This window comes from Mercenaria mercenaria, chromosome 8 (assembly GCF_021730395.1).
Source record: "Mercenaria mercenaria strain notata chromosome 8, MADL_Memer_1, whole genome shotgun sequence".
NCBI lineage: Eukaryota > Metazoa > Mollusca > Bivalvia > Venerida > Veneridae > Mercenaria > Mercenaria mercenaria.
Genome location: NC_069368.1, coordinates 46,936,664 through 46,951,494, shown reverse-complemented (window position 1 = coordinate 46,951,494; position 14,831 = coordinate 46,936,664). Strand labels below are relative to the sequence as shown.

General features: G+C 35.0%; 2 protein-coding genes across 3 annotated transcripts in view; both read left to right on the top strand.

The window, feature by feature from the left end:
• Positions 1-14,831, top strand: part of LOC123566418 (RGS domain-containing serine/threonine-protein kinase A-like) — a 48,435-nt gene that overhangs the window by 5,669 nt on the left and 27,935 nt on the right. Inside the window, exons 3-4 of one of the 2 annotated variants that reach the window (XM_045360470.2) lie at positions 62-801; positions 11,283-11,410. In XM_045360470.2, the coding sequence (XP_045216405.2) occupies positions 11,342-11,410 (69 nt within the window). In that variant the 5' untranslated portion in view covers positions 62-801; positions 11,283-11,341. Of the gene's footprint in view, positions 1-61; positions 802-3,327; positions 4,092-11,282; positions 11,411-14,831 lie in introns of those variants that run through there. The other variant, XM_045360471.2, reaches the window with a different exon arrangement.
• LOC128558880 (uncharacterized PPE family protein PPE62-like) lies at positions 497-5,625 on the top strand. Its single transcript, XM_053549134.1, has 3 exons — positions 497-622; positions 4,659-4,693; positions 5,157-5,625. Exons 1-3 carry the CDS (start codon positions 497-499, stop codon positions 5,623-5,625), a joined length of 630 nt encoding a protein of 209 aa, XP_053405109.1.

Below are 14,831 nucleotides of genomic sequence, written 5' to 3'. Positions count from 1 at the left end.
TAGACCATTTTTGTCCTGCCAACTTTTAGTGGAAGCGAAATTTCTTCTCGTTCCATTTCAGAAATGGCAGACCAAGACATCCCTACCCACTCTCGCAAAATAAAACATTTACAAAATTCATCACTTCTTTTTACAAGAGAAGGAGCTAGTACAAGTGAGGGCTACAGCAGTATGACACTCATATGTATTGAGGTATCTAAAAATGAATTTCAGCTGAATGCTTAGTTAAAAGCAACTGAGACTTAAAATTCCAGTTGAATGCATCAAGTAAAGTATCCAAGAATGAATTCCAGTTGAATGCATTGAGGAAAGTATCCAAGAATGAATTCCAGTTGGATGCATTGAGGAAAATATCCAAGAATGAATTCCAGTTGGGTGCATTGAGGAAAGTATCCAAGAATGAATTCCAGTTGGGTGCATTGAGGAAAGTATCCAAGAATGAATTCCAGTTGGGTGCATTGAGGAAAGTATCCGAGAATGAATTCCAGTTGGGTGCATGAGGAAAGTATCCAAGAATGAATTCCAGTTGGATGCATTGAGGAAAGTATCCAAGAATGAATTCCAGTTGGGTGCATTGAGGAAAGTATCCAAGAATGAATTCCAGTTGGATGCATTGAGGAAAGTATCCAAGAATGAATTCCAGTTGAATGCATTAAAGAAAATATCTGAGAATGAATTCTATCTGAATGCAATTTGAAAAGCGTCTGGGAATGAATTCCAGATTAATGCATTGAGAAAAGCATCTGAGAATGAATTCCAGCTTAATGCATTGGGAAAAGTGTCTTGTTATTTCCTAGGAAGGTAAGAGAATATCAGTTTTCCTATGTGTAAGGCTAATCTAAACCTTTATGTCAAATGCTCAAATTAAGCCCACCTAAGCACGAAGTGTTTGGGGTGAACTATTGTGATCACTCAAACCCTTTCATCCTTCCACAATTGACATCACTGAAACTACTGATCAGAATTGCACCAAACTTGGTCATTAGCACCTGGTATGGTCCTGTATCAAACTTATTCAGATGTTTTAGCTTGACCCCTTTTAGAAGCAACCAGAGCTAAAAATAGAAAAAAACTTTGAATGACTTCTTCTCATGAACTGCTTGATGGAACTTCATCAAACTTAGCCTGTAGCATCATTATATGGTCCTCTCCCAAATTTGTTCAAATTAGGTTGCTTGGCCTCCTTAAGATGCAGCTAGAGCTAAAAATAGACAACCCTTAAATGACTTCTTGAAGGTACCGCTTGAGAATCGTCATCAAATTTAGTCTTTAGCATCATTGAAGGTCCTCTTCCAATTTTGTTCAAATGGGGGCACTTGGATCGCCCAATTTAAAGAAGCATATAGTGTTCGAACTGTATGCCATCTGTCGCAGTTATTCATGTAATCAACTTTTACTGGCTCTTCAACCTTCATCGCCTAGAGCATATGAGCCATGCCATGAGAAAACCAACATAGTGGCTTTGCGACCAGCATGGATCCAGACCAGCCTGCGCATCGGCGCAGTGTGGTCAGGATCCATGCTGTTGGCTTTCAAAGCCTATTGCAATTAGAGAAACTGTTAGCGAACAGCATGGATCCTGACCAGACTGCGCGGATGCGCAGGCTGGTCTGGATCCATGCTGGTCGCAAAGCCACTATGTTGGTTTTCCCATGGCATGGCTCATATTATGATCTGCTTCCAAAGATGCACTCTGTCTAGCCTATTTAAGCTCAGAAACTCAGATGAGTGATCTAGGGTCATCATGGCCCTCTTTTTAAGCTCATCTGCTCACAGACTGCTTAAGGTGAGCTTTTGTGATTGCCCAGTGTCATCGTTTGTCATCAGCTGTAGTGCCAAAATCAATCAAGCTACATATTATTAAGAGCCTGCCATAAATCTAGGTTTCACCAGGGAACTGACATAAGAATGATACGAAAAGCTTCATGTTTTAATTATTATTATCAAACTTAAGCCAATTAGAATAGATACCAGTAGTTTTAAACTACAACTGGATGCTAATTAAATCACATTTAACACATTTTGATTTGACACATTTTTTAAAAAATTATATTATTATGATTAACTACATTTTAAGGCACATGATGTTTTGTTGAAAACTGCTGCATACAGCAGATATGTAAATTAAGACATCTTATCTTTTGTTGTTACTTTCTCATTATGTTTACTAAGGGAGCTAACAGTTTTCTTGGAATTAGTATTTCTATTTACCTCCCTTTAACTTGTCATGGTTTATGAATTAAAAATTACTATATCAGTACAACACTAAGTGACTTGAAGAGAAATGACACATCGTATAATTGGGCTTATGACTCTGCCAACTTTGCTGTCTTCATTTTAACAAGGATGCACGACACCATTTGTGACAGCAAGAGGTATTTTATGTCTGAAGTTTGGTATAAATTACATAAATGTAGGATTTATTACAAAGATAATATATTTTAAAAAATCTTACTAGTGTGACTTGGGCATTTAAATTTGCATTTTTTTCTCATGTGAGTTGTAATTTTAAATTAAGTTTTTATATTTTATTATTATTATCATTATTATCATCATTATGCATTATGTACAAAACTTAAGGACAGTAGAACAAAAATGGATTTACTTTTCAAAAAAATTTGAGGCTGCCTTTAAATTGGATTTATGTAAGGAAAATGTATGTAAAGGAAATTAAATAAAACCCTACCAAGTTTGTTCAAGGTTGACCAAAGGGGCCAAGTTTTGGGCTGCCACAGGAGTCCTCAAGTTAAAAATAGGAAACTTAGTTTGCCTCTTCGTATAAACAGCATTAGTGCCATAAGGGTTTCTTGTTCAGATTTTTCGACAAAGGTAAATCGTGGGAAAGGTATAATATGTACTGGAAATGATTTGATTTCATGGTTTTGTTCAAAATAGCCATATCATTTTGATATAAATTTGTTTATTTTAACTTTTGAACATGAAAATGAATGTGGGATTTCACTTTTTTTGTTGACCTTGAATTTCATAGATTGACTGGACCATGAAAGCTACGAAAATTAGTCCCCCATAAATGATGAATCCCTCCCCCACCCCAAAGAGGAATGTAAAAACCTTCTTTTATGTGAAAATTTATGGTAAAAAATTTGAAATAACAGACAAGAAACTGTTTTACATTTTAAGAGATTTATGTAATATGTCACACTGTCTAAATTAGTTACCTGTTAATTATTCATTATTTCAACATTATGAATCAAAAACCCATATGAATAGTGTTTATTTGTTGTTGTTTTTTTCCATGATAAATATAATTTTCTGAGTTTCCCTTTAATATAAGCTACACTATAAATTAATGCTTGAAGGTGATTAGTAAAAGTTTAGTCAAATCCATTACTTGGTCGTTCAACATGGCTTGACAGGTGATTGATAAGGGACAATGTTTTAATCAGCGGCCATTCAACATCTAGATTAGGCTGGGATTTAAAATGTTACATTAATGTTAAATATGTCTGGAATTATCTCTTTTATGTGCAAGTTATATTTTATGAAGTCAGATTTTCCATTTTTGGAGGAAAAAAGAAAATGTCAAATAAAATCGTTGGTTTACAAAAGAATGCAATTTGATAGATGATGGGATGTGTTTTATGCAATTAAGCAAAGTTACATTAATTTTGAATTGAACATTAGAATAATAGAAAAAAAAAGATATACAGCTTATTTTGTGTAGTGATGTGATTGTTTTATAGAAGAATAATTTATTTTCACTTCCTCTGTCACCAGGAAACAATAATGTTGATGTTTATCATGGTGTGATTTGTGTATGGAATTATTTAAAATTAATGGATGATTGTGTTGTTGAATGTGAACATTATACTAAGATATTACTAACGATTTGCTGGAATAATAGACTGTAGTTGTATATATTTTTTTTTGTTGTGCGGAATATAAAGTGAGAATATCTGTTGATGAGACACATATATGTTTGATAAGTTTTCTTAGAACTTTAGACAGGAATATTTGAATTACAGAATAAGAATCCTTTGGAAAATTATAAATAAAATGGTTTTAGATCCTGGGAGCCTGATACACACAACTGTATCTACATAAGTCTGAAGACAGCTTTATAAGTATCTGTAAGTAAAGTGTTGTTTTATCCAGCCAGTCCGTAACTGTAGATGTTCATATATCTGGTAGCTCAACTTTTGTTCTGAGAGAAATTGAATATTCATATTCATTTAACCTTTAGCCTGCTGGCAGCAATTGATTCTGCCTTTGCGACCAGTGCAGACCAAGATCAGCCTGCACATCCATGCAGGCTGATCATGGTCTGCACTGTTCGCTATTCAGTCAGTAAATTTTCAGTAAACACCCCTTTGAATAATAAATGGTATGACCCAAATTGAATGATGGACCAGTCCATTTTAGAAATTTAGCAGGCTAAAGGTTAACCCTTATCATGCTGAACAGGATTGATTCTACCTTTGCGACTAGTGTAGATCATGATCAGCCTGCACATCCATGAAGTCTGATCAAGATCTGCACTGTTTTCCATTCAGTCAGTATCTTTTTGGTAAGCACCCCTTTTAAATAGTTAATGGTACCGTCCAAATTGAAAGATGGACAGGTTCATTATAGAAATTTAGCATGGTAAGGGTTAGTATATTTAAAAATCTCTTTTATATTGTTTGACATTATTAAAGTATCCATCTTCAGTGAGACAATTTAAGGAAACATGGTAAACTGTACTTTTAACCTTAGGCATTTTCTCATCAAAAAATTGTCAGTCTAATTGAAATTAAGTTTATGAAATTTACAAATTTACAAATTTTAGACATTAAGTACATAATGTTGCCCTCAGGTTATTGTCTAGAAATTAGGTAATATTTCAATACACAAATAGTTAATATTATATAAAGGTAAATTTAAACCTGTTTAGCAAGCTACTGAATCTTTTGAAATTCTCCCAGTGATGCATTTCACAAAGAGTACTGGCTCATAAATTTGTCACCCAAGGGATCAGATACAGAAAAACTGGAGACTTTCTAGTTACATCCAACTCATACAGAAACAGTAAAAGTCCAAACACAGAAACAACAAACTCAAAGATAAATATGGCAAACAAAGATATAGCAAACCTAGGCACAACCAGTCAGGAAACAATAAATACAGCTACAATAATCCAAAACCAACACATTCAGGTACATGCAATACAATCCAATACCAAGAGATTCAGGTACTACAAACCAAGGAACTGTAAACTTAGATATATCAAACTCGGGTGCAATAAGACAAGAAACTACACACCAAGGTACAACAAACCAAGGAACTGTAAACTCAGATATATCAAACTCGGGTGCAACAAGACAAGAAACTACAAACCAAGGTACAACAAACCAAGGAACTGTAAACTCAGATATATCAAACTCGGGTGCAACAAGACAAGAAACTACAAACCAAGGTACAACAAACCAAGGAACTGTAAACTCAGATATATCAAACTCGGGTGCAACAAGACAAGAAACTACAAACCCAGGTACAACAAAGCAAGGAACTGTAAACTCAGATATATCAAACTCGGGTGCAACAAGACAAGAAACTACAAACCCAGGTACAACAAAGCAAGGAACTGTAAACTCAGATATATCAAACTCTGGTACAGCAAAATAAGAAACTACAAACCCAGGTACAACAAAGCAAGGAACTGTAAACTCAGATATATCAAACTCGGGTGCAACAAGACAAGAAACTACAAACCCAGGTACAACAAAGCAAGGAACTGTAACTCAGATATATCAAACTCTGTACAGCAAAATAAGAAACTACAAACCAGTACAACAAGCAAGAACTGTAAACTCAGATATATCAAACTCTGGTACAGCAAAATAAGAAACTACAAACCCAGGTACAACAAAGCAAGGAACTGTAAACTCAGATATATCAAACTCTGGTACAGCAAAATAAGAAACTACAAACCAAGGTACAACAAACCAAGGAACAAGCACAGGTACATGTACAGCAATCTAAAACCAACACACTCCATTACAATAATCCAAGAAACAGTAAATCCAAATGCAGGTACAACAAGCCAAAAAAGAACAAAGCCAGTTACAAAATTGAAGAAAGACAGGTATAATACATTTATGTAAACAAACTTAGAAACAACAAACTTGAGTAGAGCAAATTAAAAAAAGCGAATGAACTTGCATGCAGCAAATTTAGAAACAACATTTTAAAAACAGCAGACCACAAACTCCTAAGATACATTTGACTTTGTTACAAGAAAGTAAAATACAACATAATCAGATGCAGCAAACTAAGGTACAAAACGCTCGGGTAAAGCAAACTAAGATACAACAAACTGACATGCAGCAAACTAAGATACAATAAACTGAGATACAGCAAACTAAGATATATCACACTCAGATACAGCAAACTAAGATAGATTTGACTCCAGTACAACAAACTAAGATAAACATAATCGTGTGCAGCAAACTAAGGTACAAAACACTTGGGTACAGCAAAGTATTAAAGATATAAAAGAAAAACATATACAACAATACAGCACAGATGGAAGAAAAAACTCGGTACTTATAAACTGCTGCAGAACAACCCCATATAGAAATGCAGATACAGAAAACTTTTTTTCAACAGACTCAGATACAGTATAGATGCATAAACTCTGTAGGACAGCCCTAAACAAATACACAGCATAATTATAATTTATACTGCAAGCTGAAACAAACTTGAAAAACATAAAACTGAAACAAACTTAGGTACAGGAAATTCAGAGAAACTGTTGTATGAAGACACTTTAGATATTACATGCATATTAAAGCCATTTTAATGCCTTTATTCAAGACTTCTTTAAGGTCAATTTAAGTATGGCACAATTTTATTTTATTTAAACACCATGTACAAATGTTTATTGTGAAAGAGCCATTTGCATGCAAGATACAGCGATAAGTGGCTTCAGTTGATTATACCTTGAAAGGCAATTCCCATAATAGGGAATATTAAAATGCACAAATTGTTTGTAATATTTCTCATAAGTGATAAAAATATAAAAGTAATGTGTCTTTGTTTAGATATGCTAATCCTGTGGCAGATATTAATGCAAATATTCAAAATGAATCACTTTTGAGAGGAAATTTACATAATTGTTTAAAGAATGAGGAGGAGCAATAACACCGTAATCATAATATAGAATTTATTTTAATTTCTACAGTTACGTGCCAAATTAAAAAATCACAAAATAATTTTCTCTACTGATGTACATGTATTTCTCATGTTTTTGTAAACTCAGCTGCAATTTTTCTTTTTATCAGCATTCATAAAAATCCCGTACTAAAATTTTTTAGGGGCCTGTAACTGTAGCTTTTTTAGAGTAGAAAGATTTCTGAATTTAAGTTAGATGCATTCCATGCACAAGGAGCAGTTGGAGCTGAACATAGTCCATCATTAGTACTTTGAGTTCAAACAGATTGTTCATTTAAGAAAATCTCTTTCCTTACCCTAGCTGTTTTCACGAATATGTATTTTAAGCTTCAAAAAGTAACTGTACAAGTAGAAAAGTTCTTTACTCCATAATACCAGATCTGTTACGTGACTTTCAGACAGTATCTATGCTGTAGAAAAGCTCTTTACTCCATGATAACAAATGTCTTCAGAAACCAACAGACAGTATCTATACTTGTAGAAAAAGCTCTTTACTCCATATTATAAGTAACAAATGTATACAGAAACATTCTGACAGTATCTATAATTGTTGAAAAGCTGTTATCTCCATAATAACAAATATCTACGGAAACCCTCAGACAGTATCTATACTTAAAGAAAAGCTCTTTACTCCATAATAACCAATGTCTACAGAAACCTTAAAACAGTGTCTATACTTAAAGAAAAACTCTTTGCTCCATAATAACAAATGTTTAAAGAAACCTTCTGACAGTTTCTATACATGTAGAAAAGCTCTTTACTCCATAATAACAAATGTCTACAGAAACCTTCAGACAGTATCTATACTTAAAGACAGTATCTGTACATGTAGAAAAGCTCTTCTCTCCATAATAACAAAAGTCTACAGAAACCTTCAGACAGTATCTATACTTAAAGACAGTATCTATACCTGTAGAAAAGCTCTTCTCTCCATAATAACAAATGTTTAAAGAAACATTCTAACAATTTCTATACACGTAGAAAAGCTCTTTACTCCATAATAACAAATGTCTACAGAAACCTTCAGACAGTATCTATACTTAAAGACAGTATCTATACATGTAGAAAAGCTCTTCTCTCCATAATAACAAAAGTCTACAGAAACCTTCAGACAGTATCTATACTTGTACAGTATCTGTACTGCTCTTCCCTCCTTAATAACAAAAGTCTACAGAAACCTTCAGACAGTATCTATACTTAAAGAAAATCTCTTTGCTCCTAAATAACAAATGTTTACAGAACATTCTGACAGTATCTATACATGTAGAAAAGCTCTTCTCTCCATAATAACAAATGTCTACAGAAACCTTCAGACAGTATCTATACTTGTAGAAAAGCTCTTCTCTCCTTAATAACAAAAGTCTACAGAAACCTTCAGATAGTGTCTATACCTAAAGAAAATCTCTTTGCTCCATAATAACAAATGTTTACAGAAACCTTCAGACAGTGTCTATAATTGCTGTAAAGCTGTTTTACCCCATGTTTACAGCTGTATAGAGAAATCTTCAGACAGTATTGATGTAAGTTAAAAAGCTCTTTTAATTCATACTAACAAATGTTGTTCAAACACCAATGTATTGAATGCATGTAATATTTAAATAGAACTTTGAAATTTTGTAGTTTGTAGCATTCTCACGGGCATGTGTGGTAAAAAATGAATTTGATTTCTGAAATGGTGTGATATTCATTTCTAAAGTCACTATATGTTCATTGTAAAATGGTTCATATTGGCAAGTGGAAACTGGCAGGTACTCAAACATGCAGCTCTCTGATTGGTCAGTTAGAATTCTTAAAGTCACCTTAAAATTATGAATACATGTAAACCAAGTAAAGACAGAAGATTTTTCATGTTTTGTTGTGACAAAGAACTGTAGTAAGTGTTTACTCATTGATGGAACATAATTTATGTATTAATTAACCTTGAATACCTAGATATTTCATGCTAACAAAGTACCTGTCAATGATTGCTTCCAAAAAAGGTTCAATCAGCACGTATTTAGCAAATAATCTTGACATATCATCACTTTAAAATACTATTTATAAGAAACTTCTCTCGCCAACTCTGATAGTTTTCTTTGTAAGCCGTATGAATTTATTTCCCGTAGTTTCTTTAATTAAAACATTAGCTCAGAAAAAAGGTTTCATTATAAGAACAAGATGATTAATTAAGTTCATAAAGAAAACTTCTGCCGTTATATTTGTTTACTTTGAACCTATTTATTTTACGTCAGATGTACAGAAATGAGCCGCACCATGAGAAAACCAACATAGTGGTTTTGTGACCAGCATGGATCCAGACCAGCCTGCGCATCCGCGCAGTCTGGTCAGGATCCATGCTGTTCGCTTTAAAAGCCTATTGCAATTAGAGAAACCGTTAGCAAACAGTATGGATCCTGACCAGACTGCGCGGATGCGCAGGCTGGTCTGGATCCATGCTGGTTGCAAAGGCACTATGTTGGTTTTCCCATGGTGCGGCTCAAATGTTTAATTTGCTCAAGGACTGCCTCAGTACTCCGGAGATTTAGCTTAATTACATGAGGTTTATCGAGAACTTTTGTATTCAACCTCGTCATCTAGGTTTTATTTTTACTGAAGTTGTGACGCTCTTTCCATTGTTTCACTAGATTATTGTTTATTGTCTTATGGATTTGATTCAGACTGAAAACACTTGTTCCCTGCCATCACCTTTGTCACAATCAATAACTCCGACAAAAAGAATAACATGAATTATGCCCATTTTTGTGTGCTTTCCCCAAATCTTTCATAGGGCACTTAGCTTTGCCCTTGTCCATACATCTGTCCATCCATTCAAATTTGTGTCTTGCATATCTCAAAAAGATTTTGACCTACAGTCATCAGACCTCACTGGATTGTTATTCAGCATGTGAAAATGCATCTTGGGAAACAACCAGTCAAGAGTTCTGACCCTTGACATTGTAAAAATATGCATGAAAAGGTCCTAAAAGTTTGTGTTGCATGTGTCTCAAAAAAGTATTTTATCTAGAATTGTGAAACATCTTATGAGTATTATTCAGAATGTGAAGTTGTGCACCTATGATTTTGTTTGGGATTTCTGTCTGTCAGTCCAGAGTTACAACCCTTGATTTAGTAAAAAAATGCACAAAAGGCGTACAAGTTTGTGTCACATGTATCTCAAGAAGTATTTGTTGTAGACTCATGGAACATTAGAAGATTGTTATATAGCATGTTATGTGGTGCCCCTGGTGTTCTCTTTTGGATTTCACTCATCCAGACCAAAGTTATGATCCTTGACTTAAAAATACATATAAATAGCTTAAAAGTCTAGCTTGCATATATCTTAAAAAAATATTTCATCTGGTGTCATGAAACAGTGACAGGAAGTTGGGGCACCAGTGTCCTATGGACACACATCTAGTTTCAAGTTTGATTTTAGAAAATTAATGCATTTACACATGTTTCATCAATTTCCTACCATCTTTCCATTATAAGGTATGCCCCAATAATTTTCACTATTCATCAATGAATTAGCTAAGTTAAGGTTCTCTCGCAGCTCTTGTTTTTGTTAAATAGCAACTCTTTGGGATTAGCTTTAAAGGCGTACGCTAAAATTCCCTGTATATGAGATAGGCAAAATTTTTCCCAAAAATAGAATTTCTTCAAACTTTGGATATCGAAGGACAAACATCTAAGAAACAAAAATATGAAGAGAAAAAAAATCATAGGTCAAATGGGGAAATGCCGTTTTCAAGGGCAGATAACTCTTTCTCAGTACCGATGACCTATGATTTTTATTGCATAGTTTTGTTTCTTAGATGATTGTCCTTCAGTATCCAAAGTTTGAAGAAATTCTATTATTAGGAAAAATTTCGCCCCAAATTCTAGCATACCTCCTTAAATTTATGCTTTTTAGATTACTCTTAGCACTTTATGACTCACCATCTATTGTCCTCCTGCCAACACTTTACTTCAGACTACATCTCCTCTGAAACCATTTGGTGGAAGTTGATGTAAAATGGCCAGGGTTTTTCACGGATGATCCTCTAGCAAAGTTTTTCAAGTAACTTCAGAAATTATTATTTACTTGCTCAAAACCTTTTTATCACAAGATTTGTCAATGTCTATTGCAGACTGAAAAATGTTACAATCACTTGTCAGCAGAGCAGTGTTGTGAGTTTGGATAGAAAAGATGGCGCTGATCAGTGTAGACGACATCGGACTGTATCGTACTGGACCAAATAATGATATAGATCTTCAGGTAAATTACAGAAATATTTCCTTACACTAGGAAAGGTCAGTCAAACACACTTTTCAACCACTTTTAAGCTCAACAGCAGTAAAACACCATTAGCTTGAGCATCAAGAGCCTCGTTTCCTCCTTAACAGTTACCCTCGAGCTGTATATCCAGTGAAAGAATCTTATAGTGATAAAAAGGTTATTAGCTTTACATTGTTCTTGTGTGTAGTAATATTTCCTTTACCTTTACCCTGCTAAATTTCTAAAATGGACTTGAAGATGGGATATATTGTTGTGATCAGTCTGACTTTTAGTTGATCAATAGATCATTTGGTTTCCGACCAAGAACTAGACAATGCTTAGGCCTATAGTGGTCAAACTTCACAGGATGATTTACTTCTGGTCCTTTGTTCTTTTTGGGTTCAGCTGGTCAAGGTCTTGACCTTAGTCATGATGACCTTGAGACAGAAAATAGTTCCCATTCAAATAATTTTTATTCACGTAGGACAAATTTTCGCGTATTTCGCGCTAGGACCGATGCGCGAATTTAAGACCGCGCTATTATTATTTTTTAATTTTATTTTTCATTTATAAATTGCAAATGCGCAAATTAAGGCCTGCACGAAACTACGAAAGACCCGTGGTGACATTTCAACTTCATTATTTCATGATTTCTGTTTCATGATTTCACGATTTCCACTTCATGAATTAACAATTTCACGATTTCCACTTCATGAATTCACGAATTCTCGATTTCCACTTCACGATTTCACGATGGTGAAATCATGAATTCATGAAGTTGAAATCGTGAATTCGTGAAGTGGAAATCGTGAATTCGTGAAGTGGAAATCGTGAATTCGTGAAGTGGAAATCGTGAATTCATGAAGTGGAAATCATGAATTCGTGAAGTGGAAATAGTGAATTCATGAAGTTGAAATCGTGAATTCCTGAAGTGGAAATAGTGAATTCATGAAGTTGAAATCGTGAATTTGTGAAGTGGAAGTAGTGAATTCATGAAGTTGAAATTGTGAAATCGTGAATTCATGAAGTGGAAATCGTGAATTCATGAAGTTGAAATCGTGAATTCGTGAAGTGGAAATCGTGAATTCGTGAAGTGGAAATCGTGAAGTGGAAATCGTGAATTCATGAAGTGGAAATCGTGAAATCGTGAATTCAAGAAGTAGAAATCATGAATTCAGGAAGCAGAAATCGTGAATTCATGAAGTGGAAATCGTGAAATCAAGAAATCGTGAAATCAAGAAATCGTGAAATCAAGAAATCGTGAAGTTTTTTCGTGAAATCGTGAATTCATGAAGTGGAAATCGTGAAATCGTGAATTCATGAAGTGGAAATCGTGAAATCAGGAAGCAGAAATCGTGAAATATTGAAGTTGAAATGTCACCACGGGTCTTTCGTACGAAACAGTCCTTTTTCACGTTTGCGCGAAATTTAATGCCAGCGAATTTAAATGATTTCACAGTAACGGAAGAATGCTCTGGACCTACAGTCCTATAACCTTGTAGGATGATTGCCTGTAGTCAGAAGATGACCCCTATTGTTTTTACGTTCATTGTAAAGGTTGACATTGAGACGGAAAACTTTTTCTGCTTAGTAATCTAGGGTGTACAATGTTAATACTTCATAGGATGATTTCCTGTGCTCAGTAGATGACCCCTTTTGTTGAAGGGTCATAAGGGCAATTTAAAGGTCATGGTCGCAGTGACCTTGACACTGAAAATAGTTTTTTTAGCTCGACTATTCAAAGAATAGTAGAGCTATTGGACTCACCAATGCATCGGCGTCTGCGTCGGTGTCCGCGTCCCGATTTGGTTAAGGTTTTGTATGTAAGCTGGTATCTCAGTAACAACTTGTGGGAATGGATTGAAACTTCACACACTTATTCACTGTCATAAACTGACCTACACTGCACAGGTTCCATAACTCTGTTTTGCTTTTTTACAAAATTATGCCCCTTTTTCGTCTTAGAAATTCTTGGTTAAGGTTTTGTATGTAAGCTGGTATCTCAGTAACCACTTGTGGGAATGGATTGAAACTTCACACACTTAGTAATGGGAAAGGATTGAAACTTCACATACTTGTTCACTGTCATGAGCTGATAAGCACTGTGAATGTTCCATAACTCTTTTCCCATTTTTACAAAATCATGCCCCTTTTTCGACTTTTGTATTCATTCAATTGACAAGGCTGTTGAATAGTCGAGCGTTGCTGTCCTCCGACAGCTCTCGTTAATATTCAAAGAACACTGTGGCCTGCAGTAAACTTCATAGGATTATTACCTGTGGTCAGTAGATGACCAAAGTTGTTTTAAGGGTTAGTAAGTCAAGTGTAAAGGTCACAATGGCCTTGAGACTGAAAACTTTTTCTGCTCAATAACTCAAGTATTCTTTGGACTGTAATAGTCAAACTTCATCAGATGATTGCCTTTGGTCAGTAGATTACCTTTTTAGCTCACCTGTCACAAAGTGACAAGGTGAGCTATTGTGACCGCTTGATGTCCGTGGTCTGTCGTCCGTCGTCCATCGTGCGTCAACAATTTGTAAGAAAATCTTCTTCTTGAAAACCACTGGGCAGAATTACACCAAACTTCACAGGAATGATCCTTGGGTGGCCCCCTTTCAAAATTTTTTAAAGAATTGAATTCCATGGAGAACTGGTTGCCATGGCAGCCGAAAGGAAAAACTTTAAAAATCTTCTTCTCAAGAACCAGAAGCCCTAGAGCTTAGAAATTTATGTGAAGCATTGCCTAGTGGACCTCTACCAAGTTTGTTCAAATCATGACCCCGGGGTCAAAATTGACCCCGCCCCAGGGGTCACTTGATTTTACATATGAAAATCTTCAAAAAATTTCTTAAAATAAACCAGAAGGCCTAGAGCTTAGACATTTGACATGTAGCATTGCCTAGTGAACCTCTACAAAATTTGTTTAAATCATGACCCCCGAGGTCAAAATTGACCCCGCCCCAGGGAACACTTGATTTTACATAGGAAAATCTTAAAAAATCTTCTTCTCAAAAACCAGAAGACCTAGAGCTTAGATTTATGGTGTGAAGCATTGCCTAATGGACCTCTACCAAGTATGTTCAAATCATGACCCCAGGGTCAAAATTGACCCACCCTCAGGGGTTACTTGATTTTACATAGGAAAATCTTAAAAAATCTTCTTCTCAAAAAGCATAAGCCCAGGAGCTTAGATATTTGACTTGTAGCATTGCCTAGTGGACCTCTACTAAAGTTGTTTAAATCATGACCCTCGGGGTCAAAATTGGCCCTGCCGCGGGGTCACTTGATTTTACATATGAAAATCTTCAAAATTTCTAAAATAAACCAAGGCTAGCTAGATATTCACAATAGCATGCCTAGTGGCCTCTAAAACATTTGTTCAAATCATGACCCCGTCCCAGGGGTCACTTGATTTTACATA

Excerpts from the sequence above, each read along its gene's own strand:
- LOC128558880 (XM_053549134.1), top strand. The coding sequence starts at position 497 with ATGAGGAAAGTATCCAAGAATGAATTCCAGTTGGATGCATTGAGGAAA. Across the intron at positions 623-4,658 it reads AGTTGGATGCATTGAGGAAA|TATCCATCTTCAGTGAGACA; the intron begins GTATCCAAGAAT and ends ACATTATTAAAG. Across the intron at positions 4,694-5,156 it reads AGACAATTTAAGGAAACATG|GTACATGCAATACAATCCAA; the intron begins GTAAACTGTACT and ends CAACACATTCAG.